The sequence below is a fragment of the Mytilus edulis genome, chromosome 4 (genome assembly GCF_963676685.1).
Source record: "Mytilus edulis chromosome 4, xbMytEdul2.2, whole genome shotgun sequence".
NCBI lineage: Eukaryota > Metazoa > Mollusca > Bivalvia > Mytilida > Mytilidae > Mytilus > Mytilus edulis.
Window position 1 is genome coordinate 29,202,523 of NC_092347.1, and position 26,511 is coordinate 29,229,033.

The following is a 26,511-nucleotide window of genomic DNA, read 5'->3' on the forward strand; positions in this document are numbered from 1 at the left end:
CCATGTAAACGTATCCAGTGCCTTATTATTATGACAAGAGCATGGACATGTATCTCTGATAAAAAACAGCTATGGTTTTTTTTCACTTTTCAAATACATTGTATCTTTCACAACTGTGGGCTAACACAGTGTTGCTGAAACAACTATGGGCAAACTGGCAGAATGGCTGAAACGACTATGGGCGAACTGGCAGTCTGGCCGAAACAACTGTGGATAGTTTTTGGCAGTGTTGCTGAAACAACTGAAAGCGAACTGGCAGTATGACCAAAACGACTATGTGCGATTGGCAGTGTTGCTGAAACAACTGCGGATGAACTGGCGGTATGGCTGAAACGACCGTGGGCGAACTGGTAGTGTGGTCGAAACAACTGTAAGTGAACTGGCAGTATGACCAAAACGACTGTGGGCGAACTGGCAGTGTTGTTGAAACAACTGAAGGCGAACTTTCAATGTGGTCGAAACCACTGTGGACGAACTGGCAATATATGCAAAACGGGCTGAAACGACTGTAAAACGTTTTTTTGGCGATGTGGCTGAAACAACTGTTTTTAAACTGGAAGTATGGCCAAAACAATTTTGGGCGAACTTGCACAGTTGCTGAAACAACTGTGGGCGAACGACTATGAGCCAAATGACAGCGTGGTCCAAACAACTGTAGGCGAACTGACAGTGGAGGTGAAACGACTGTGGGCAGTTTTTGGCAATGTAGCTGAAACAACTATGGGCGCAGTAAGACCAAACACTGACTGGGCGAGTTTCTCGCAATGTTGCAGAAACAACTGTAAGCGAACAAACATTGGCAAACTATCAGTATGGCTTAAATAACTGTAGGCGAACTGGCAATAAGGTTGAAACGACCGAGGGCCAACTGACAGTCTGGTCGACACAACTGTAGGTGAACTGGCAGTGTGGCTGAAATGACTGTGGGTAGTTCTTGGCAGTGTTGCTGAAAAAACTGGAAGCGAGCTGGGAGTATGGCCAAAACAATTGGGCGAAATGGCAGTGTAGCAGAAACAACTATGGGCGAACTAGTAGTATGACCGAAACGACTAAATGTATGGGCTGCATGTTTTGGTGATATTGCCGAACAGGCATGTCTTTTGGCCGAAACGACTGTGGGATTTTTTTGACAGTGTTGCCGAAACAACTGTTGGCGAACTGGCAGTATGGCCAAAACGACACTGTATCTGTTCAACCTGAGTGATGTGGTTCTTTTTGTTTGGATGCCAGACAAGGGAAGAGTATCGACGACTGGACGGGAAAGTGGTGTGTACATGAGGTTTTTAACTTGACGTGTTCAGTGGTTTTTTTATAAGTTTATACGAAGAGATGTATAGCATAACACTTTTCACGATTAAAATTCATTTGCCAGTCCTGTTCCCATTGTGCTAAACTAGATAAATCTTTTTCAAGTAATTGTGCATCAGAATTATTATTTACATTTCTTACAATAGGCAGTCATCTGCAACAAGTCTTGCATTGCAAGTTACATGTTCTGGTAAGTCATTTTTGAAGAATAAAAATAAAGTTGTGCCTATAATACTGTTCCCTCCTGAGAAACACCAGAGTAAACAGCTAATTTAGTAAATTTAACACAATTTAAAAGAACCTGGTGTTGCCTTTCAGCCGTAAACAATCTGTTATCCAATTTAAGTTTTGATTCCTAATGCCATAAAAATTTATTTTTTAACTTAATCTTTGATGGCGGACTTTATCAAAAGCTATAAAAATAATCTAAAAGGACAGCATCTATTTGATTGCCATTTGCCAATGATTTTTGGTTACTATGTGACATTTTTAACGGTAACTTTTTCTAGATGCAGAGTGCCGAGAGTTTTGATGCAATATATAACGGTTAACTTGTTTGCTATATCGTTTTCCGGCAATTCTGCTACCCATTGTTAATCTTTAAAAATGTATTGCTTTACTTTTAAATATTCTGTTTCTTTCATATTTAAGCGCTGCACGATTTATCTATATATGTTGTTATGCATAATAGACTGAGTTTTATCACTTTATTTTATTCTTGGTTTATTTTTTCAATAAATACTTATTCATGATTCACGCCGTATCCCCATCAAAATTTTGTTTTGAAAATAGAAATCTAATCTATAGAAACTTAGTATGATGTGTAATAAACACAGGCAATAATTGTACATCTATTTATTCTTGTTAAAATGGTCGTTTAAAACACCGCTCGATCAAAATCGAAAAAGGAAATTTATTTTGATGAGAATACGGATAGAATTAGGCGAAAAAGCACAATACAAGCAGACTTTGAAACTCATACAGAAAATAGTTCGTTAGTATGGAATGTAAAGAAATGGATTAACTTGGTAATTTTGCCGAATAACTTTCTCTGTGTTCCAGAATAAACAGTCTCTGAAATTCATTGGTTTGTACAGAGTAAATCCGATATAGTTTCGGAAACATTTTAAAAATAAAGTGCTAGATTTGTAATCCTATATAGACCAATGCTACACGGGATAGGCAGCAACATCGGAATGGAGCCTGAAAAGTTAACGTAGGCTGAGAAATACATGGGAACTTGATTCGGCAAAATTAAAAAAAAAAAAATCAGGTCCCGTTACAGTCTGATTAAAGCCAGCCCCAAGTATCCACTTGCGTCTATAAACTCAAGTTGATAGTCGGGACTGGTTCTACTCAGACTGGTTCCGTTACAAATTTTTCTCTCAAAATTTACAAGCAAACGACTGACTAATTACTATTCAAACGACAGAAAGAGACTGAAATAGCTAAGCTAGATCTTGAAATCATTTAGATTTTATATTCGTGCATGTTAATTTACGCTTGCATGGGTATTCGGTGGTAGTGTGTTTTTTTGTGTGTGATTAGAGTTGGAAATAATGTACATGTACAAGTTCGGAGACAAAACGACTGGAAGAGAATTAACATAGTTGCCTTTTTAGGCCCTGAGGGGCATATTGCTCACATACTCTAGGCGTTTGGAAAAGCCCGCGGAGTATTAGTCTTAAAAGCCGTTTTTAGAACAAGTATGCAACGTTCATGTAGATCTATATACATGAAAAAAAAGAACTGTATGTATTTCTTTGTGTGGATACATATTATACTCGTCTAAACATCAACCCAACAATGTTAGATCTGTAAATTTGCTTTCGCAAATTTTTGGTTCTTCCCTCGCCGGGATTCGAACCCATGGTACTGTGATATCGTGACACCAAATCGCCTGCACTGCAGCCGTCCCGCTAGACCACACCTTACAGATCTAACATTGTTGGGTTGATGTTTAGACGAGTTGTATATACATTATGTACACAGCCATGTATCACCATCATTGATGGCGATCCGATGGATACATCTGTTGTAGAGTTGTCATTGACTCAGACGTACTTATATATATATATATATATGTACAGTGTAATATAAAATGTATTTGTACTAGCTTTAGAAACACGACGAAAAGCGAGACTCGCCGAGTTTTCCACTTGTTTCGTAGTAAGTACAAATACGTTTCATATTTCTGACAATGTACATAATTTTTATATTTTGTTTATATCCTACAATTTACACCCCAAGGGTGACTAGAGATAGAAATATGTTCACTTGTTCTTCTGGAGAAAATTCAAACCATAATGAAATAAGGAGGTTCGGTAAAATTGCCGATTAATCAGCCGGTAATCCACGCGTAACTGTGTTATTATCTGTTTCTCTAATGATTAAAAGATTATTTTTCTTCTTTTCTAAACCAAAATCTCCTTCGAGTGCCTTCCACTTTCCACGAAGTTGTCGATTTCACTAACACCTGTTAGAACATTTTGATCAATTCAGAGAGCTGAGAAAGGTTATGACCCCCTTTGACTCAGCCAATCATCTTCTGATATCACAGACAACCCCACGTTGATTAAATTATTCATCATACAATATATTGGTTCGGAAAGGGATATATTTCCATAGAATTAGAGAAATTAATTTGTCAGTTCAGATGTCACCTATTACGATCATCAAGAAAACGAAAGTCGGCATACCGTCGGGTCAAACTTAAAGCTATCCACGTGAGAGTGTCAAAGTGCGCCATATTTCCTTGATTTTAAACAATTTTATAAGTTTGATCAATTAAAATTTAACACAAATACAGAAACAATTATCTAAGGTTTTTAATGGCCAGTTTTCTGTTTAAATAGAATCAGAGACATGTAATACAAGAGTTGTATTATATGTCTTTGATAGTATATTTCACATTAGTGGAACTTGCTTGATAAAAAATTATTCCTCTTCTTCAGGTCAATATGATTCCTCAAATTCCTTGTTTAGGTATACACTATTCCATCGACATCCGATGGTTACATATCGTTGCATACGTGGACTATATTATTTTTATCGATATCAACCCGTTAAGCTGAAAATTCAGTTGGGAAAATTTAATCTAAAGTTTTTCTATACAGTAGGGAGTAGACTTAGTTTGAGACAATTCCGGAAATCAATCAACCAGCATTGTCAAATTTTACATACACCGTTGTACTTCCTGTTTACAATTCCTGGTCAACAAATCCAAATCGATGTTACTTTTTAGACAATCTATAGACTGATAAGGTTATACTAATAGTTAGCAACTTTATTTATCCAATAGCTTATTTGTGTGCTTATTGGTTATTCAATGTTTTAATGACTGTAAGAAGGTAGAGATCATATTAAAATCAGTTATAAAATTGAGAATGGAAATGGGGAAATTATGTGTCAAAGAGACATATATATATATACCTACAGTATACATATATGATGACTGTATGTCTCACCTTCAGGTCATGGCTCATGATCAGGAGCGCTGCTCCCAACCTGATGATGGGGTCATTCCCTTGTCAGATAAATTAAAAAAAATGAAAATTGGTATGTGCTTCTTATTCGGTTTTCATGCTGCTGCAGGCTCAATTCTGAGACGCCTTGAAGACATTCCAGAAAAAATAGCCCTGTCAGACGTCATAATTATTTGGACTACCTGTACAGGAAGACATGTCACCCTAAAGAAACATTTGTGAAGGTGTCCCAGAAAAAAAAGTCTTAGCAAGAGGTCAAAATTATTTGGACTACCTATACAGCCAATGCAGTTGTTTACTTTGAAAACAGTTTGCCCCAGTACCTATTCACTCGGTGTACTTTCACCATTAACTTATCACAATATCCAATTCGAACTTAGCATCACATACCATTTATGTCTTTACTTTTTACGCTATTAATTTAAAGAGCATACATTATATATACATGTATTAGAAAATGTGTCCAAAAGAACTTCAGATTATTATAGGAGTCAAGCTGTATGGGAAAAAAATCCCTTTTATGTTTTACATTTCCTACATTGTTCATTTTACACCATTCCAACATGTCCAAGCTAACTATACAAAAAGAAGATGTGGTATGATTGCCAATGAGACAACTCTCCACAAGACACCAAATGACAGAGAAATTTTCAACAACTACATGTATAGGTCACCAATTCACCATACAGCTTTCAATAATCAATGAGTAAAGCCCATACACATAATTTATTTAAAAAAATGTTAGTTTCATTATTACAATCAACAGTCAATGACAGTCATTAAAATTAATTCTCAATAAAAGAAATGTAAGAGTGAAGCCCAATAATGCTTTAAAACAGGCAACTGATTTTTAGATATTTTCAATGGTAATTTTCTAGAATACAATATATTTTCTTTGATATTGTCAATTATCAATCTAGTACAAAGCAGGGTTCATACTTTGTGTATATTCATTGCACAATTAACATATTTGTGTCCTGATTTGCCACTAGGCATTAAACATCAATATTCCATCAATCAATTCCATAGATACTTTACATGCATCTAATGTATTGTACATGTGTCATCACTACAGTATGTTATTTTTAAAGCTTACAGTGTTTTTGAAAAAAAAAATGAAAATTCACAATAAAAGTTAAAAAATTGAAAACAACACGTTTAATAATTTCAATGCGTCAGAAGCACTTTTCTGGATTTACCTTCATCAGGAACGGCTCAAAGCCAAACATTTAAAATCCCAGAATGTATAAATATTGAAACCGTTGAAGAGCTATATGACAGAAATACCTAAAATTTATAGCCAAATTCATATAAAGTCATCTTTACCTTCAGGGAGATGAAACCTTAGTTTCTTTATAATTTCAAAATTTGTAAACGGACAATTTTAGAAAAGTTTCACTTTGTTAAATCATGTCAGTACTGAAGTACTGACTACTGAGCTGATTATACCCTCGGGGATTGATAAGTTTAGTTGATGGAGCAAGACAAAAACAAGCAAACACAGGGTAAACCCATGTGCCCTGGAAAGGTCAGCACTAAGTGGTTCCTGCTCCATTAGTAGGAATAGTAGCACCTGTCATCTGGCTCGTGAATGGTACAAATTTTATGGAAATTCACATTGATAATCTAATGATCAGGGGAAAGAGGATGGAAGTGTTGAATATTTCATAGTCAAATTTTATAGTGAAATATAATATATAGAGCAACAGTTGTTTTAAATTGAATAAAATGGATATTTTGATGTATGAAAATAAATATTTTGTACATATATTTTTTCAGATGATGGCTTGGAAAAGACTGATAATGAAGACCATAGCCAGGGGAGAATCAGCTCCTACTATTATGTCTGGCATAGTCTTACTGGTGGCACTTCATTGTTTGATTAAGTTTGAACAGATAAAAGACAATGGTGCATTCCAAGACCTTGATATTCCCATTTTAAGGGAACAAGATTTATATGGGTTAAAATATCCTGAAAAGTTCCCTGACCAAGGTCCTGATAAAATTCCTAAAATTCTCCATCAGACTTGGAAAAATAAAGAAATTCCCAGTAAATTTATGAAGTGGATTAAAACATGGTTGGTGAATCATCCTGATTGGGAATACATGTTATGGACAGATGAAAGTGCAAGAAATTTAATTCAAGAAAAGTATCCCCATCTTTTAGACACATTTAATGGTTACAATGAAGGGATACGAAGAGCAGACTCATTACGATATATAATTCTACATGAATTTGGAGGAGTTTATGCAGATATGGACATGGAAAGTCTTAAACCCATTGATCCTTGGTTAAAAAAGTATCCATGTTTTGTAAGTCAGGAACCATACGAACATCCTGTGTTAGACAGTAATTTTGAAAATTTAGCTATAAATGCATTGATTGGTTGTCGACCAAAACATCCGTTTATGAAGAACATGATGGAAAATCTACCTCGATTCAAACATATGTGGAATGTTCTTGACAGTACAGGACCACATTTTATGACATTAGTTTTAAATGATTATATGCAGTTAAATCCAAATATGGCAGCATCAAATGAAAACTTTACGTACTTAGCTCCTCCTGAATATTTCTTCCCAACAGTAGATCCAGCTAAGCATTTTTGGTTTAGACATCAATGTGGAAAATTCTATAAACTGAGTAAAATTCAACAAAAAGCCTGCATGACATTAAAAGTGAAAGGTGTCAAACGTAAGCCTCCTCCTTGGAGTTATACCAAACATCATTGGGAGCATACATATATAGATTTAAGATTATCCCTAAAGGGACCAGTTAATATTTTCAAATTAGTGCCTCAAGCAAAAATATATTCCAATCAAAGGAGAACTGGAAGAGTCAGAGGGAAAATAAATTAGAAATAGAAACAAATTCACAGTTTTATTTTTATATTTCTATGTTGTATGCACTTGTCTGTTGATTCATATAGTTTGTGAAATGAAATCAATGAATAAAAATTGGTCTTTTAGTACATACTGTATATACTAAAAGACTAATTTGTATGACATAGTTGTGATTTTATTTACCTTTTGAGTTGTTAACCAAGTTAAAACTCATGAAGTTTTATAATTGATAATTTTGGTTTTCTTTTACGGATGAGATTCGCAAACTGAACTAGATTAATATTGCCATTGACATTGTTTGCAAATAAAACAGTTAAAAATTGCTCATGCACATTTGCAAATATATATGTGTCTAACTGTAAACAATATGAAAACAAGAACATTGTAATACACTATCAACAGTAATGTATCAGAAGTGCTTTTCTTAGTTTGCTTTCATCAGGAAAACTGAAACCTATAATTTGACAGCTACATTTGTAATTAGTATGAAGGAATACTGTAATACTTCAGGAGCTATATAACAAAAAGTGACCTGAAAAGAATTGCAAAGTGCACCATAAGATGAAATTTTCCCAAGGTAGCTAAAGTGTAAAAAAAAATCAGAACTAAGATTGTTTTGAAAATCAAAAAATTACAACAATAGTGCACCTGGTGTTGCTTAACTGGTGGAATTTATGTTGAAGCTCTCCAATATTAAGGTCTTACTTCAGGTATAACATGAAAATAACATTATCATAGATCATAAGATAGAAAAAACACAAATATGAATACTATACTGTTATAGGTTACAAATACACACATCTTTACAAAAAGTCAATTAACTCTACACTACTGGAATGATAGAAAGTAGCAGTGGTCTTGAACTTTGACTTATCAACCACAGAAATTCAATGCAATACATACTCTATTCATCATCCTGGAACCATTTGTTAATGACATACGGACAAAGCAAAGAAGATTTCCTCCCAAAATTATTTCGGGAAGGATAATAGTTCTGAAAGAAGATGGACACAATTAGTACAACCACTTGACATCATTAATGGTTTAAGTGTTTTCTTTCCATTTCAAATAACATATATTTTGTCAGTTTTATTCCTGAAAAAAAATATGTAACAACTATTAGAAGTTATAGTTGCACCTAGATTTATTGAAAGACCATTTAATCGTTTATGAAATTTTCTTTTTGATAAAATTATGTGGTAATGCAGTATACAGAGTAGATAAATCATAACTGAACAGATACAGACTGATTTTAGATAGGATGAAGCTTATTACAATCATTGTAAAGCTGTGAAACAGTTACATTTTAAGGTCAGAAGAGAAAAAAACTACTACAACGGAGATAATACCAGCTTTACAATTGTGGATCTTTTCCTTTTTATTTAGCAACTTTCCAAATTCCAAGTTTATGAATTGGTCCCCATACCCAATTGAAACTATTTGCCAGATAATACTTTTCTAATCAAGATTGCCTTAAACGAAGAACTTGATGATGTAGGATAATCACACCCCATTATATGACAGAGAAAATGTCAATTTTTGGTATGGAAAACCACAGAAGTTATTCTAACAGAATGATTTAAATAGGAGAAGCATCTTTGCAAAAGGGAGCCATCCTTTGATTTTTAGGTAAATGTGGCATGAAATACAATCAAAACCTTATGGGACTGACTTGATATTTAAGTCTTCCAAGGCTAATCGCTACCTTTTTGATACAAAAAATATAGTGCATTGCTCATAACGTTTAATACATTCTATCAAAGAACATTTCCAGAAATGTATTGATGTAACATATGCTCAGATATTAAAGGCACAACATGATGTAACACTTGTCAGGAAAATTACATAACTTTTTCAAGGTGCAGGAATCTAATATCTGTTCTAAAAATATAAGTGATGTCATTGTTAAAGTCATCTTTTATTGACTGTAAAAATTAGAGTTATCTTCCTTTGTCCAGACTGTTAAATCAACTACAACCAATGAGCAACTTTTCATAAAAATAGGCAGAATGCCAATTTATGTAAAAAAGTCAGTCAGAATAAACAAATAAAAAAGGCAGGACAGAGATTACAACTGGAAAAAAAATGCAGGACACATTTTTCATCTTAGCCACCACCCCTCACCCCCATAAAAATCAAATGATTGCTCCCTAATTTAATGAAGAATCCTTGAAAGTTTGATGGAAATCTATTCACTGTTTATGAGAATTAATTGTTGTTTGCTAAACGTCCATTAGCAAATGCATGTTTAGGACCGACGAGAACAAATTTACAATATTATAATGCAATAATTAGGTAATGTAAGAGGCCGATAGAGATGAAAGTAGTGGGAAATTTGGACTGCCACGGGAAAAGTGAGGGTAATCTGGATAGAGACACACATTTTAATCAACAGGCAACGTACGACTACTTACCTTTTTTTTTTTACTGCCGTCAGGACTAAGTGACAATATTTCGAAGCCCTAGACTCCTTAGGGACTGTTTATTAGGAGGTGCAACTGGGGAACTTTATGATATTCATCCCGATGTTATATAAGATTGAAAAATTCATGTATTGGTATGGGAACCCCTGAAATGATTAAAATGAAAAATTAGTATAGGAGATGCATACGTTGATTACGTATCAAAGATTATGTTAAACTTTCGTTAGATTTGTTTTTTCATATATCTAGAATATATATAATAATAAAAAAAAAGACTCTGTATAGACCCACTTTTACTTTCGAGGCTGAATAAACGGAACAAGGGGCATGCCCCCCTTTTGAGGGAAACATTATTTAGGGAATCACAGAAGCATGACTGAATGAAGCGGGCTCACTCTTGGCAGTCAGTGACCTCCCTCCCCGCTTAATAAAAAAATCTATAAGTCCACCACTCTACCATGCTTTACTACGTTGAGCGAGGTGAGTGACACTGAAGAGGGGGGGGGGGAGGGGTTTAACTGTTATGCTGTTATGGGGCATTTTAATTCTTTGTTATCTGTTATTCTGAAAATATATTTACTGTTAGCTGCTATTGTCTTATTCTTTGTTAGCTGTTATAGGACTATTATCTATTTTGTTAGCTGTTATAGGACTATTATCTATTTTGTTACCTGTTATTGTGAGAATCTATTTGCTGTTAACTGTTATTGGAAATGGAATGTTAGCATTTTGAAAGCCAATCTTCCGTAGAAATTGAAGATAATTGAAAATTGTGATTTGAATGGATAATATAGTCTCATTGGCACGCTTACCACATCTTCTTACAATGTATATCTATTGGGGTCTTTCTACTGGTAATATCGGGTGGCCGTATTTGCAGAAGAATTCAGTTACATACATCACATAAACATATAATTACATTAGATGTATGTTTCATTATAATATTTTATTTTGATTGGCTAACTGCACATCACGTGTTATTCCGTAAGCAGTTGTAATGCTCAATACAACTTTTCATTCATGATAACACGTGCTCCAACAATAAAGTGCACGGGTGAATTAAATAATAAAATATATAAAATTCGTGTTTTCGTGATCATAGCTAAAAAATGTAATTATAAGTATTGAATGCTTCTTTTTGTAACTTTATAGGGTTGTAAAAGCGTTGACCGTGCGTACATTTTTAGAATGAAGCGCTTCCGCGCTTCATACAAAATGTACTTCGGTCAACGCTTTTACACCCCAATAAATTTACAAAAAGAAGCATTCAATTCTTAAATAAAATCAATTGGACCCAGGACCATTCCAGTATCTATTATTATTATCCTTTGTAATAAATTCCATTGTCTGTGAACATGTAGCATTTTGTACAAATTATAATTCACTTATTACTTGTAAAATAACTTGTAGTATGGATTTTGTTATAAAAAAGCTTTGGTACACCCAATAGATTTTTGTATTCAATGACCACATAATAATCCTTATGTTGTTCTATTACACTACTGTCCCTGATGAGGGGAGGATTTGACACCAACTAGCATTCTAAAGTTGACGCAGTCACATTCTGTATGTGCCTATTTCCAAGTCAGGAGCCTGGATTCAGTGGTTGTAGTTTGTAACTGTGTTACTAAGTTTCTCGTTCACTATTTTGTGGATAAATTAGGCAGTTAGTTTTCTCCTTTGAATTGTTTTACATTACTAAGGGGTGTGGGTTTGAATTATGGCTTCGGGAATTATACAACATCTTTTTCTTTTAGCATTATATTATAAGTGCTACTCCCTCTCTTTTCATTTACATGAAAAAGAACCCTGACCACCATATTTTTAAAAGCTTTTTAACTGCTTCACATGGCGAAAATTGAAGCTCAGAAACCATTGATGCAAATGCAGATGTGTCTTCAGTTTAATTTTTCGACAAATACCCTTTTTAAAATCCTACAGCTTCTCCAATGCTGTACCCAAATTTTCCATATTCTATAATTTCACATAAGATACACGATTGGTGTTTCACTTGGTGTCATCCAAATTTTCACTAGGTCCAATTTCTATTATACTGTCAGAATTGTCACTTGAGTCAATTTCTATTATCAGAATAACCATAACTGGCATGCGTGTTTCAGTTACATATCCTGTCTCCACTGATCTGGGTATTTTTGTATTTTATAAGTAAGTTTTATCATGAGGTCATTAAATAAAAAAAATATATTGTGCATCAATGGTTTTTTTATTACTTGTATAGTATATATATTGCTTTTCAGAAAGAAAAAAAAATCTAAAAATCAAATTGATAATAAAGTGTCACTGGCTGCACTATTTTCAAAAATTAAATAAAAAAACCTAAATCATTAAAAATTGATCCCTCAATGCCCTAGATTAAAAATATCCCTATATCAAAAACAGAGCAGGCTAATGCCGCTACAAGGCAGCACTCGCACCCGCAAAGTGGAAAGGGATTAATATAAGTTGCAAAACTTGTTTTCCAATCCACTATAAATAAATATGTTTAAACTAAAAACAGAAACTAGTAATTTCGTTCAGAAAAATTCAACATCTATACTATAACTTATTGTACATGTTACGGAAAAAATTCAACCAAGGCAAAACTGCCTCAACGGCCGAAACGTCTTGTTTACACAAATTACAATTTTCTTGGTCCATACCACAAGTTATATACTAAGATCTACGATTCATCTACTGGATTGGTCCTGGACAGATTTATTTTCATATTTCATTTACTGTTATCTGTTATTATCCCTTTTCAATTCCTTGTTATCTGTTTTTTCACCAAATCAATTCACTGTTTTGCTGTTATGGGGACCCCCCTTGCCCCCCCCCCCCCCTTTTCACTGAATGCATGAGAAGTTATATATACATTTTAACTACTGGTATACACTGTTGATCACTGTTAGAGCTGATATAAGGACAATATTCGAAAGAAGGGTCGTATCTATAGATGTTCTCAAATTTTAAACACAAGAGATTTCTGAGGAAATTTCAAACTTATTTTTGCCTCCATCTTTTGAAAATATAAAATTGACAGCATTTAGAGCTGATGGATCATACTAATATATACAAGTGTGTATGGTCCCCGACACTGTACTTGCCGAGATCGTGTACCGTCAAAGTATCTTATAAGGGGACAACCATTTGATAATCTGGGGGGGGGATTTGTTTTTGATCGGTTATTTATTTTTGTAAACTAAGAGGAGAGATTATTCATTTTCTGCACTATTGAAGCAAGATTTTCCATTTTCATTAAAGCAAGGGACTGATTATTCATTTTCACAACTATATTTTCGATATTCGAAAACATACAATTTTTAAATGATTTGTTTATTATAAATAATACATATAGTATAGTCAAGTCATTATGTTCAATTTAATTAGATTAACCCCCTTCCGCAGAAATGAATCTTTGAAATTCCCAACTGCATAGTATACATGTATTGCATACATACATAGTATTAATGTTTAGTTATAACTAGGCACGTTTAAATGTATTGGCAAACATACTACGCCGAGCGGAGCAAGGCAAATTTTTTTGGAAGGGTTTTGGAGCCACTGAAGGCCCAAGAAGCTATAGAACAAATGATTCAAAATCATGCTTTCTGTGCGTTCTGAAGACCCTTTCATAATCTGAAAATGAAGTTTTGTTTTAATAATTTTTTGACAATATTTTGGTCTCAAAGCAAAATGTATAAATTCAGTGTAAGACTGAAGTTTCTAGGGACAACATCATGAACATCAAAAGACCAATGTGCATGATAAAGCAAAAATGGAATTCACATAGTTATGTCTGTGGCTGCTGTTTTTTTTAAACTCATGATCAACTTTATAACAAAATTACTAGATTACAAAAAGAATGCAACACTAACAGAATACAGAAGGGCAATCAATGAACAAAAGACAAATAAATAAGAAACATTGATCCCGAAAAATCAGGGCTATAAGTCTGAGGGAAAACAGAACTTTCTTCTTGCAAGGCCGTGAACACAATTTGATATGGAGACAAACGTTTGGTTTTGAAATTTCCTACATGTAGTTACGGCCCTGTCAAAAAATAAAAGTGAGGTAAGGTTTCCTGAGACAATATACCTCAAGTTAAATGAAACCAATTTTCAGACATTTCAAGTATATTTAAATAATATTTATACTTTTGTTATTAAAAAACTTGGGAAGTGTTTCCCGATTTTTTTAGGGAAAAAAGATGAATTTATGAAGAATCTGGTGCCATCATGATCTCATACTTTCGATTAGACCTGCTGAGTTATTTATTTTTTATACATTGCAAGTCAGGTAATTTATTTTTAAAACTACCACAGAACAAACCATTTATTTTTGTGATTATCAATGCTGAGTTATTTATTTTCAAAATCCTCCTGCCCCCCCCCCCCCTTCCCGAATATCAAATGGTCGTCCCCTAAGACCTGGAACCTGACTGTCTTCTAAGTGGACGTTGTGCAGGTTTATTTCAAGGCTTCCGTCTGTCACAGACGAAAGCCTTGAATTATCGGTGCACTTTTTCTTAGAAAACTAAAACCCAAATATAGATTCAAAATACAGTAATTAAGCATGGTTAGAGGGACCGAGAGTTCCACATAATCTAGTGCATATATAACTCTTTACACTTATAATAAAGAAAAACAACATGTCAAAGGTCCAGATTTTCTATAGGCCTTTCTTTTTTTAACATTAACGCTAAAAATAGGCTGTATGTTTAAAACTTCCGGTTGTTTGGTATGTGATAGTCGATAGCCTGTTCATATTGCTGATAGTCATTGACCTATTCCTATAGCCATGGGTAAACTCGAAAATCTAAAGAAGGACAAAACAAAGTTACTTACACTCGGAGTATTTGTAACAGATGTTGTGATTCTAATTATCGTTTTGATCATCTTATGGGTAATGCCTGAACCTAGAACCCCAGGAGAAGAATGTGGGTATATGTGCCTCCCTTGTCATAAAAGAGAAAGTCAAGTATGTTGTGGATGTAGGGCTGAAAGGCTGAATGTGTATTTAGAAGAGGTAAGAAACAATTAATCGGATAGATATATGGAGAAAAACACACGGCGTAACATTTAATTGTTAACCCAGGATGTTGTATACAAATTGTATATCAAAAGATGAGTAAAATGTACGCTCTATCATTTAGAAAACACATATATATGTATTAATATGTTAATTATTGTTAAAGGTTTTTAGTATCAAAGTAAGAAATCACAAGTCTTATTTTCTCGATATAATTATCAAATTTTATAACAATATTAATCGATCAACAAAGATTTAGAACCGAAAGTAGAAAGCAGATCTGCCATTTTGAATACAGTTGCGTGATTTTACAAGCTTATTCATTGTTATTTTGGCGGGAAATTTAAACTTTTTTGAAATACCAATTGCATTTGTAATAAATAGCGTCAGATTAAAAAGCGAACATTATTTTATAAATATACATATTATTCCCTTTTTAGCTCACATTGCCCAAAGTCCCCAAAGGGTCAAATGAGCTTTTCTCATTACTTGGCGTCCGTCGATATATCTTTAACAAAAATCTTCTCCTCTGAAACTGGGAACAGTATATCTAATATATATGTTCCTGTCTGAAACTAGTCCTCGGACAATACATTGTTAGGTTGCTGCCCCTGAATTGGTAATTTTTAGGAAATTTTGCAGTTTTGGGTTATTATCTTGAATATTATTATAGAAAGAGATAAACTGTAGACAGCAATAGTGTTCACCAAAGTAAGTTCAACAAATAAGTCAACATCACCAAAATGGTCAATTGACCCTTAAGGAGTTATTGTCCTTTATGGTAAATTTTTAACAATTTTTTGTAAATTTTTGTAATCTTACAAAAATCTTATCATCTGAAACTACAGAGAGAAATTCAACCAAACTTGATCACAATTATAATTAGGGTATTTAGTTTAAAACTTGTGTCCAATGATCCCACCTGCCAACCAACATGGCTGACATAGCTAAGATCTACAAATTTGTCAACATGACCAAAATGGTCAATTGACCCCACAAAGAGTTATTGCCCTTTAAAGTCAAATTTAGCAATTTTTCGTCTTTTTTTGTAATCTTTTACAAAAGTCTTCTCCTTAAACAACTGAGACAAATTTAACCAAACTTGGCCACAAATAAGCATTAGGGTATTTAGTTTTTAAAAATGTGTCCGATGACCCTGCCTGCCAACCAACAAGGCAGACATGGTAAAAAATAGAACATAGGGGAAAACGTAGTTTTTGACTTATATTTATTAAACTAGAACAAAAGTATACCGGTTGCATTTTTCATGCATCAATTTTAAATAAAAATATCATGTGAGCGACACAGGGTCATTTAGAATTTTAGAAAAAAACTTGCATCACGTCGCTTACATACAGATCATTCTAAATTATTGAAAGATGCGTTGGAACAAGTATATTATGTTACTCTGATATTTGGGGTCAGAAAGGTAGGGATTTTTCGCATGGATATTAGCCACCTTTAAGTTAAATACATTGTAATGGTTTTTTTTCCATTAAAATTTGAATACCAGTTCGGAGTTATTCTTGTTTGGAGCTAACTTTAGTTATAACGGATTTATTGATATAATTTTCAAATTTTCAGAATTTCGACAAGTCTTACGCTGAAGTTGATACAGAATACACAAAAATCTATGATACAAGAATAGGTGAGTAATCCATAGAAAGTGGGACATGATTTGTTATCCGCGGTAATTTTTGTTTGTTTCTGAAGAGTTGTGTGATACACCATTACTAGCTTTTGTTGAATGGTGCATACTTAGCTTTCCGAGTAGATTTCTTGTTCTTATGTTGTTCTGAATATACAGGCTCTTATACATTTCTAGGAATATCATTGTTAAAAAAGCGACCGTGTGCAGACCGTGTATATTTCTTATGGGGTAAGCAGGCGTGGTTTATTGTGTTTATTTTAATACAATGTTAGTTGTGATGATACGTCCTTTATATTAAACCCACACGCCGTCGAGGAAAATCTGAAACGTTGAAACACCGCCTAGACAACAGATGAAGAAATTGATGATGAATGATTGAAATATATTTAGAAAACACAGTAATATCTTGCAAGTTGTTACTGTTGGCTTAGAAAACACAGTAAAATCTTGCAAGTTGTTACTGTTGGCAGATTTGAGGTTTTCGGTCTTAATATTTTGTGTTGTTATCGTTATAATGTCGGCAAAAAGCTCTATACTGACTACAGATCTTGTGTAAAATGTTTCATGTAAACCAGACTTAAAATTAGATTTTCTATTCTATTCTATTCTTTGAAAAAAAAACTATATATATTTAATAAGGCATACCAGAGACAGGTGCCTGATTCAGTTAATGATACCCCCCCACCTAAACTGGGCTAGCATGCATAGATTGCTGGTTCTTTGTCATATTTAGTTTTACATAGTGTTCTAATTCAAAGTATGTTTTAAAGTTTAAGTAGAATCGTAGAATCGCTTTATTTATTAACGACTCTCTCCATGTACCATAATAATAAGTTTGTTTAAAATTGTTCAAAATATTTTTAAATTCACTATTGACCTTCTTTTAGAATAAAGGGATATATTAAATTCATTGAAAGTATTTTAATGTCACCACACTAGTTGTCCACTTATAACATGTATAAGACAACTTTCAGTATTTCTTATGGGGGATTTTGATTATTCATCTTTTAATATTTTCTGAAGTCATCTTCCCCGAATCAGTTACCATGGTTACCTTACGAAAATAAGAAGACATGGAATGATTCCCAATGTGACAAACATCGATCAGAGAGCCATCTCACCTGAATCAGTACATTAAGACATCAATATTTATAAAATTTATTACCGAAATATATTGTTCTGTACTTTTAGCCAAAATTTATGGAGGTTATATTGGCGATGTTAAACCTGTGGCTCACATGATAGGAGAAATGAGAGAACCATCGGAAGACAGTGAGTTTTTTTTAAAATGTATTTTTTTTTTTTTTTTTTTTTTATATATTTCAATTTTTTATGGCGATTTCTGTGCAATCAAGCATTCAAAAGTTATTTTTATGATTTAATACTATTATGCACACCGAAAGAGATAATCTTATAAATAACTTTGTGCAGATTTATATTGGTTCATTGAAATTTTTATATTTTAATTTTGCTTATTATTTGTAACTTATTCTTATTACTAAGATTTATCCCCCTTCGACTGTTGTCATTTAATATATATTATTTATCCCAGGGTAAAAGCAATAAGTGTGGGTTTGTCTACATATACTTAAGTTATTTGGGTACTTTTTCATTCTATATGTTTGTTTGTCTCTCATACAAGTGAGAACAAATGTTTTACAGAATTTCTTGCATTTGTGCTGTTGTTTCCTTCATCTTTACGTGTTATTTGGATTATTGTTCACCACTTTCATGAAAGAGAAATATTGAAAATGTTTACCCCAACTAACCAATCTTTTCATCACTGTTTTTTTTTTATAGTATTGTCCGTACAGTGGTGCTCAGACCTTTTTTATTTTTATCCCTTGACGACTACCTTTGGTTCCAACTGGCTTTATATCCATATGTGAAAGCTTTACTATAGACCTCATTATTTGATTCTTATTGCATTTTAAAAGTAATGTTTTATTCTGTTGATATGATTTTCCAAAAAATCTTTTCCTATATAGTTTTTATTCAAAATGTTAATATAATCTAAGTTTTTATTGATTATTTATAGACGCTCTACACTCGAGCCTCATTAATTTTTTATTTGGGGACAAATTTGGCTACGCATAGTCCCATACTGTCTGTAACTGCTGCCTACTCAATCAACTATTAATCAACATGGTTCATATATGGAAGTTCATAGTCTTTCTGATTTGGTTCACATTGGAAGAAAATCATGAACATTTTAAGCATTCTGTGATTCTGGTCAATATTGAAATATTTGTATTCTCATTCTAAGTTGGTAGGGAGGCCAACATGGCTTGAGTTGTTGTTCATGATAACTATTAGAAATCACATTTCAACCTTCTTTGAAACTACTGGCCTTATAACCATTGTGTGAAAGCTTTTCTATAGAACTCATTCTTTGATATATTAGGACGAAAACCTTGACCACAGATGCATTCTTTGACCATGATTGACCGTATGATCATTTTGTATATTATAGTTTTAATCAAATTAAAAAGTGATAGTTGAAGTTCTGTTCTGAATAAGCGATTGTTGATGAAATTGTGATCCTGGGCCACGAAAATTCTTGAAATTTCAATTCACGTTCTCTTTCTGAAATGCTTGAACAAATTTATTAGATTTTTGATATATACATCAAAATAGTACTGATATATTTTTTTAACATTTGCTTCAGTGAAGACACATCCAGTAACGAAATGGTACCTAGGCAACAACTGTTTGCTCTTGAATGGAATGTCCATGCACAGCGGGCGCATGCGTGTTCCAGCCACTGGATATTACCACGTGTACAGCATGTTGGATATTAGTTACCACTACGAGAAAGACAACTCCAGACAATCAGTCGCCCCGACTGAGAAATCCTCTCTAGTTCACTCTATCTTCCTCTCAAATATCGATAACAATGAAGAAATTGAAGTGCTGAGTACCTGTCATCCCTATGAATTCTCCAGGAACGACATATTCGGTCGATTTGACACCTATCTGAGTTCAGACATACATTTAACAGCTGGAGACGAAGTTTATGTCAAGGTTTCTAACATCTCACAAGTCAACAGTCCACCTAAAAACATTTTCGGAATTTATATGATATAAATTTTGAACAAGGTATTATTTATTCTGGAATAATTTTGAATTTTGGAAAATTGATAAGAAATGTATGAGTAAAAAACTAACCCAACTAAATAGGATAAACCATGAATTTAAAATTATTCCTGATTCGAATAATTCCTTGTTTTTACAAGGTTGTGAGAAAGTCAGAGTTAAAGAGCTTTAAAAGAATCATATATAGCTGGAAAAAAAACACTGAATCATTTGTTTGTGAAAACAAAATATTATGAACAGCTGAAATATGTTTTTTTTTTCATTTAAAATAACCAAAAACATAAGGGAATTTTTGATTTTATTTCCCATTTATATATTTTTCATTTTCTCCCGGTGTAAAGTACCCACATATATCAATATACTGAGGTGTAGACAGAATGCATAATACTAGCAAAACAAGTTATGAACTCAATCAGCTTGCAGGTGTAAATATAGTTTTTGTTAACATAAAATCATTATCATATCTAATTTAACATCATAACTAATATAAAAACTAACACGTTTGTGGTAATTTGATATAGATTCTTCTCTTTTTTTTAGGGTAAAGACTACATTCATTCACGTACAGTGGCTTGTAAACTATATTTTCTAGACCCAATCACTAACATAGTACATTAATGGGAACTTCCTTAACATCCTTAACATCATAGCAATGTTTCAGTAATTTATACATAAAATACTCAGATATTCGATTTACAGATGATGTGTTTTCATATAACCATTATTGTAAAGAACACCATTGTTTTGCAAATTGATTCAATAGTTGTACAATCTGTTCTTAAATAGCAATATTGAGTATTGCAGTTATCTTCCTTTGTCTACAATGATGGTTTACAATCTAAATTGTAATGTTTAGTTCCCACTGCAAACATGAAAGCAATCTTTACCCTTTAGCGCACATACGCACTATAATTGTAAATAAAGTGTAACTTTTTTTTTTTAAATAATATACAGATGTATGTATGCTTACCAAAGCTTTAAATTGTGTTGTAATTTTCATTTTATTTTTTGATTTTGTTGTGGTTCAGATATAACTACATTAGATGTTTAGAGTTTGATTTTTTAATGTAACTAATTCAGTGTTAATTCTCTTTCTTGGTAGCTTTTAAATGTTATAACTAAATCAAAATTAAATAATGAATTGTATATTTTTTTTTATCAAAATCAATCGGATGTATAAATGTAACAAGCAATTTACTAATTTTACAATTTTACTAATCCATTTTGTGCACAAATAAGAGCTAAGCTTCAAAACAGACAAAAAATGCAAAAGACAAATTGTATTCCAAAAATATAGAAAAAATAGAAAAAAACTAATTTTATTAATGATCAGGAACAATTTTTTCTTTAAATTGTATCTATACTGTCATGCACATTATACATCTAATATTGAGCATATGACATAAAAGACCTCAGTTCACGATTTTATTCATATTGTTTTAAAAAATATTGGTAGTGTGAATGTGTGACGTTTGTTTGATTCTTTTTTATTTCATTATCATCAAAATTATGTAATGCTTTTTGTCGAATTAAAAGTATGAAACTACTGTTGTATATTTTTCAATACAATATAATGGTAAGCTTGTTTTGTCCTTCAGTAAATATTGTATTATATTGTTTGTCCACTTTCCTCAATATAGATTATGTTACCGATACTAACAGTTCTCATCTGACTTGCCTCCCCCATTTTATGCCCAAAGTATCATTTGTATGTTGTGAAGCATTTTTGCGATTTAACTCGGATGAGGATTAAGATTGTAACACAATGTTGACTGCTGTACCCCTATTGTTGACATTTTAACCTATTATGTCTGTTTGTTTTGTTCACGCATCATTGTCAATATTGGAATATGATGTGACTGAAAACAAGTGAAAAGTTTAGCTAGCTATAAAACGAGGTTCAATCCACCATTTTATACATACGAAAATGTCTGTACCAAGTTAGGAAAATGACAGTTGTTATCCATTCATTTAATTCGTTTGATTCGTTTGTGCTTTTGATTTTGGCATTTGATTAGGGACTTTCCGTTTTGATTTTTCCTTGGAGTTCAGTATTTTTGTGATTTTACCTTTTACTCGGTGTTCATTCCCTTTACATAGGATAGATTTTGTAGGAGGTAGAATGAATTCTTAACTGTCAAGTCTACAATTTTGTGAAGAGATGACTTCTAGTACCATGTGCCAGGCTTTTCTTGATTTTCAAGACTCCCACCAAAACCATTTGGTGCTTGACATTGCTATAAAACAAAGCTTGTATTTTTATCTTTGAGACTCAGACTTCATATTATATAGGCCATGGACTTCTTTGAGCAATGATTTTTGGCTTCTTGCTCCAATTATAGGGATATGGGCTCCAATGATATGAATTATTAGCTCCACTTTTGGTGGTCTGAAATTAGGTCTGAGGTATGATTGGGCTGGAGATACGAAGGCTCTGGGATACATGTGTTTTGTCAGAAAACAAACAAACGAACGATGATTTCCTTCTTTAGAAAATGTAGGGTATACACTTTAAAAGAATATTTTTTTAATGTTTTTCGACAATCCAAAAGACTATATTCTAGACTTGATACATGTCAAATTCTTATAATTTCTTTCTTTATGCCTTTAGAAATAGATACTGCTATGATAATAATAAAATAAGTGGTTGCCACTGACACCTTCAGAGGTGCGACACACTATAGACAAGATTTTAATTTCTGTATATTTCAACCAGTTCCCGTAGGATAATAAATATGTAGTCAGTGTTGACGGTTTTGAGTAAACAAATGATATACATGTCTAATGAGATAGGACAAAATAAGCAGAAAGTTGAGTTGTAACAATTCATATCTATTTAAGTGTGAATGAACCCTTCACTGAAAAAGTCAGTATAACCCATATATTGACGAACCTAAAATCAGCATGCGATAGCCTCATGCAGTAGACGTGGTTCAACAGGTGTATAATAGTAGATTGTACGTGAACCTTTGTATATATTTATTAAACAAATTTACAAATGTTCTCATTCTGCAGAAATTAAGACTTTGAACCGTGGAATCGCCCATGATAAATATGTGTTTGATTATAAACAGCAGTTGGCAAATTGTCGTCTAGACCATTAAACAAACACATAGGTGCACTGAATCACGAAATTAAGAATTTTTGACATTTGAAATCTGTTACAACTCTTGCTTGGCTCATTTTTGGGACGACCGTTAGATTTAACTCATAACACCATATTCTATGGTTCGGACGGAAATTGAAAATTAACATGTTTTAAGTCACGAATATGACAGTTGTTATCCATTCGTTTGATGTGTTTGAGCTTTTTATTTTTCCGTCTGATAAGGGACTTTCCGTTTTGAATTTTCCTTTTCAATATATGGATCAATTATTTTTCTGACCCGAAGTTTTGAAAGAAGATCGTATTGATATCCACGTTCTAGTCACTGGTGATTTTGATTTTGTCTCAAGGCAGGCGAGACAAGCAACCAAACACTGCGATTCAGATCGAGAGATGTCTCAACAAATCAATTTACATTGGTATGAATATACACATATATATTACACATCAAATTCACATGCATGAATATACAAACTACAGAATGACAGACACAAATGCTTTAAAATGACAAAAGAGGTTACATTAAAAACTTGTATTACATGGTTCATCCGGAAGAGCCATGTCGGTTTAAAATGAATACTTAGAATTTGTTAAACCAAAGTATATTGATTGCCCTGTATCACACATACAATACTGTATACCAATGTGTTTTAGATTGGTTATTTTGGTCCTTGTTCTTTCCTTTCTGGCCTTCAAGTTTATGTAAGTTGTTTGCCATGCGTCGTGCCATTCAAACTTATTTTATAATTTGTTCTAATGTTCTACACAACTGTTTCAGGTTAGAGAGGGATTGAGCTATCACTAAAATGTTAAACCCCGCAACATTTTATATGCGTCCGTCTCAATTCAGGAGCCTGCACTACAGTGGATGCCTTTGAATGCAGTCTGTCCTTTTTGAGTGTGTTTATTGCTTAATCCATATCCATAAACTGAAAAATCCTAGGTACTGACGTTGTTTATCATCTTAATAACGTGTTATAATATTCTTGTATTTTTCTTTGTGAATATTACTTATACCGTTTAGTCTTTTGTTTGTAATATTCACTTGACGTTGCTTGGTACTTACACACCCAGCCATTGTGTTATATTGTATTTACTATATATATATTATATACTATGGTAAATGTTTGAAATCTTCCCTTTCATTTTTGCTAATATGCTTTAACTATATGCCTTTTTGTTATTCTTGTTTGTTTTTATAGTGATAATGATTATAACACAATGTTGACTGATGTACCATTATTTTTGACATTTTTACCTATTATGTCTGTTTGTTTTGTTCACACATCGTTGTCAGTTAAATGGAATTTTATGCGAGAGGTTTATCTAGCTATATAATCAGGTTTAATCCATCATTTTTATTAAGAAAATGCTTGTATCAAGTCATGAATATGGCAGTTGTTATCCATTCCTTTTATGTGCTTAAGCTTTTGATTTTGTCATTTGATAAGGGACTTTCCGTTTTGAATCTGTCTCTGAGTTTGATATTTTTCGTATTTAACATTTTTCTAGTTAACAATCTTTTCATTTTGATGCTAAAGTTACTTATATGAATAAACAAATAAAAAAACACTGTTAAAATCAACGAGTCTCTGTGTATACCGGGGATAATAAAGCATACATAACATAGTAGTACTTTAATTGATACTTTTCGTGATTTTTTATTTTTATTTATGTACCAAACTCATAATACATAAATACATTTGATCAAGGTCAAATATATGACTAGGATTTCTTTGTGCATGTCTAAGCATCACAAAATGCTTTTAAATTACGAATACAATTAAGTTTTTTTTTTATATTACTGACTTGATCTCCACTATGACCGTTTCGTGACCATGTTTTGCCGATGTCACTATAAACAGATTTATATGTCAGGTTCAGCAGGTATATTGTTGTAGGCAGTGACCTTTAATATAGTATATAAATTCATTTATTAACCTTGTCAGTCACCACTACATAAAAAGCTATTTATATGAAGTACAGCTATATACTTCAGGACACTCCACATTTTTGGTGTAACAATTATGTAGAGAATCACAAGAGCCTGATTCCCTCAAAATAATACTAAATAATACCTTGTTAATGAATGTTCGGAAACTACTGATCATCGTATTTGACGTCAGAAAGACGGCGTGATATTCAATTTATTAAGAGCTAAGCAGAGTGATATTGACAGTGGGACAACCGATAACTTATGATATTTATATGCAAAAACCTAATAATATGCTTATCGTGATTATTCAGCCGGCGTTTAATTTAGAACATTCATACTTTCTCATTGTTACGTCGATGAGCATGACGTTACCGAAGAGTATATATTTTCGAGTTCCTCTGCATTGATAGCGTGAAATATCCAACACGAGTCACAATGTACACTTTGAAATCATATGAGAGCAGAGAACGGGCTTTTCATTGTGTCTAGCGACTAAAATTTGCGGTGAAAACTAGAGATTCTGTCAATTGTACCCATTTAAAGATAAAGAAGAAAGAATTGCATGCATAAAACATCTTTCGTCTACGCTTGGTTGTACCCGAAGAAAGCTTGAAGAGCGCATGCTCTATCACCATGTCGTCCCAGTCACAATTTTACCTGACGTTATACAGCTATGATAGAGGAGGGACAAGGGGGGTCACAATAACAGCAAAACAGCAAATTGACAGATAGCAAGAAATTAAAATGGACAAAAACAGATAACAGTAAATGAAATATTAAAATAATTCGGTCTTTGACAAATCAGTATTTCTTATTACGGATATAATCCTTTGTAATGCATTTCATTTTCTATGACTATGTTTTAAGTATTAATTTATGTATCTAGAATGTGTTTAAATTACTACTCAATTACTGCTCGTTTACGGAACGTATTATGGTATACTGTTGTCCGTCTGTTGTCAACATGTCGGACATTAACTCAAAAACTCTTTAACCAATTTACATTAAACTTTGGGAAATTGTTTAAATCTATTGACGTGAGCTCCCTTTTTTTTTTTTTTTTTTTTTTTTTTTTATAAATTTTAGATTTTAAGTTTCTGGGTAAAGGGGTTTTATTCAATAAAATTGTTTTTTTCTTCAGTTTTCTGATAATATCTCAAAAAGGCTTTCACAAATCAAGGAATTTTGGTGAATTGTTTATATCTATTAACATGAGGTCACTTTCAATTTTTATAAATTTTAGATTTTACGTTTCCGAGTTAACGGGTTTTATTAATTAAAAAGGGTAGATTTTCCAGTTTTCAGACATTAACACAAAAAATGTTTTCAGCAGTTCTCATGAAACTTTGCTGAAATTTTTATATCTATTGTTGTAAACTCCCTTTCGATTTTGACTAATTTTAGATTTTATGTTATTGAGTTAAGGGACTTTATTTATTAGAAAAAGGTGGTATGTTCTAGTTTTCACAAATAACTCAAAAATGCTTCAGCAGTTCTCATGAAACGTTGGTGTATTGTTTATATATATTGACTGAAGCTCCCTTTGTTGCTAATTAAAAAAAATGACCTAAAAGAGTTTGAATATTCTGACTTTTTTCTAAATGACCATTTAATGCGGTGTGTGAATTTTTCTT

At 32.8% G+C, this 26,511-nt stretch overlaps 2 protein-coding genes across 3 annotated transcripts; both read left to right on the forward strand.

Annotated features, from left to right (window-relative positions):
• Positions 1-4,468: 4,468 nt before the first annotated feature.
• Positions 4,469-7,799, forward strand: LOC139519365 (uncharacterized). Its single transcript, XM_071311373.1, has 2 exons — positions 4,469-4,572; positions 6,573-7,799. Exon 2 carries the CDS (start codon positions 6,573-6,575, stop codon positions 7,650-7,652), a length of 1,080 nt encoding a protein of 359 aa, XP_071167474.1. The 5' UTR covers positions 4,469-4,572; the 3' UTR covers positions 7,653-7,799.
• Positions 7,800-14,572: 6,773 nt separating this feature from the next.
• Positions 14,573-21,382, forward strand: LOC139519366 (uncharacterized). 2 transcript variants are annotated; one of them, XM_071311375.1, is made up of 5 exons: positions 14,760-15,085; positions 16,673-16,736; positions 17,931-18,011; positions 19,408-19,838; positions 20,376-21,382. In XM_071311375.1, the coding sequence occupies exons 1-4, from the start codon at positions 14,858-14,860 to the stop codon at positions 19,824-19,826; spliced, it is 792 nt and encodes a 263-aa protein (XP_071167476.1). In that variant the 5' UTR covers positions 14,760-14,857; the 3' UTR covers positions 19,827-19,838; positions 20,376-21,382. The 2 variants fall into 2 exon arrangements, with proteins under 2 accessions (XP_071167475.1, XP_071167476.1); XM_071311374.1 differs by having other exon boundaries at positions 14,573-15,085; positions 19,408-21,382.
• The last annotated feature ends 5,129 nt before the right edge of the window (positions 21,383-26,511 follow it).

What these genes read in the sequence shown, in the direction of transcription:
- LOC139519365 (XM_071311373.1), top strand. Translation starts at nt 6,573, where the DNA reads ATGATGGCTTGGAAAAGACTGATAATGAAGACCATAGCCAGGGGAGAA.
- LOC139519366 (XM_071311374.1), top strand. Translation starts at nt 14,858, where the DNA reads ATGGGTAAACTCGAAAATCTAAAGAAGGACAAAACAAAGTTACTTACA. An exon ending in AATCTATGATACAAGAATAG is followed by an intron (nt 16,737 to 17,930) that starts GTGAGTAATCCA and finishes CTGTACTTTTAG; the next exon opens with CCAAAATTTATGGAGGTTAT. An exon ending in GAGAGAACCATCGGAAGACA is followed by an intron (nt 18,012 to 19,407) that starts GTGAGTTTTTTT and finishes CATTTGCTTCAG; the next exon opens with TGAAGACACATCCAGTAACG.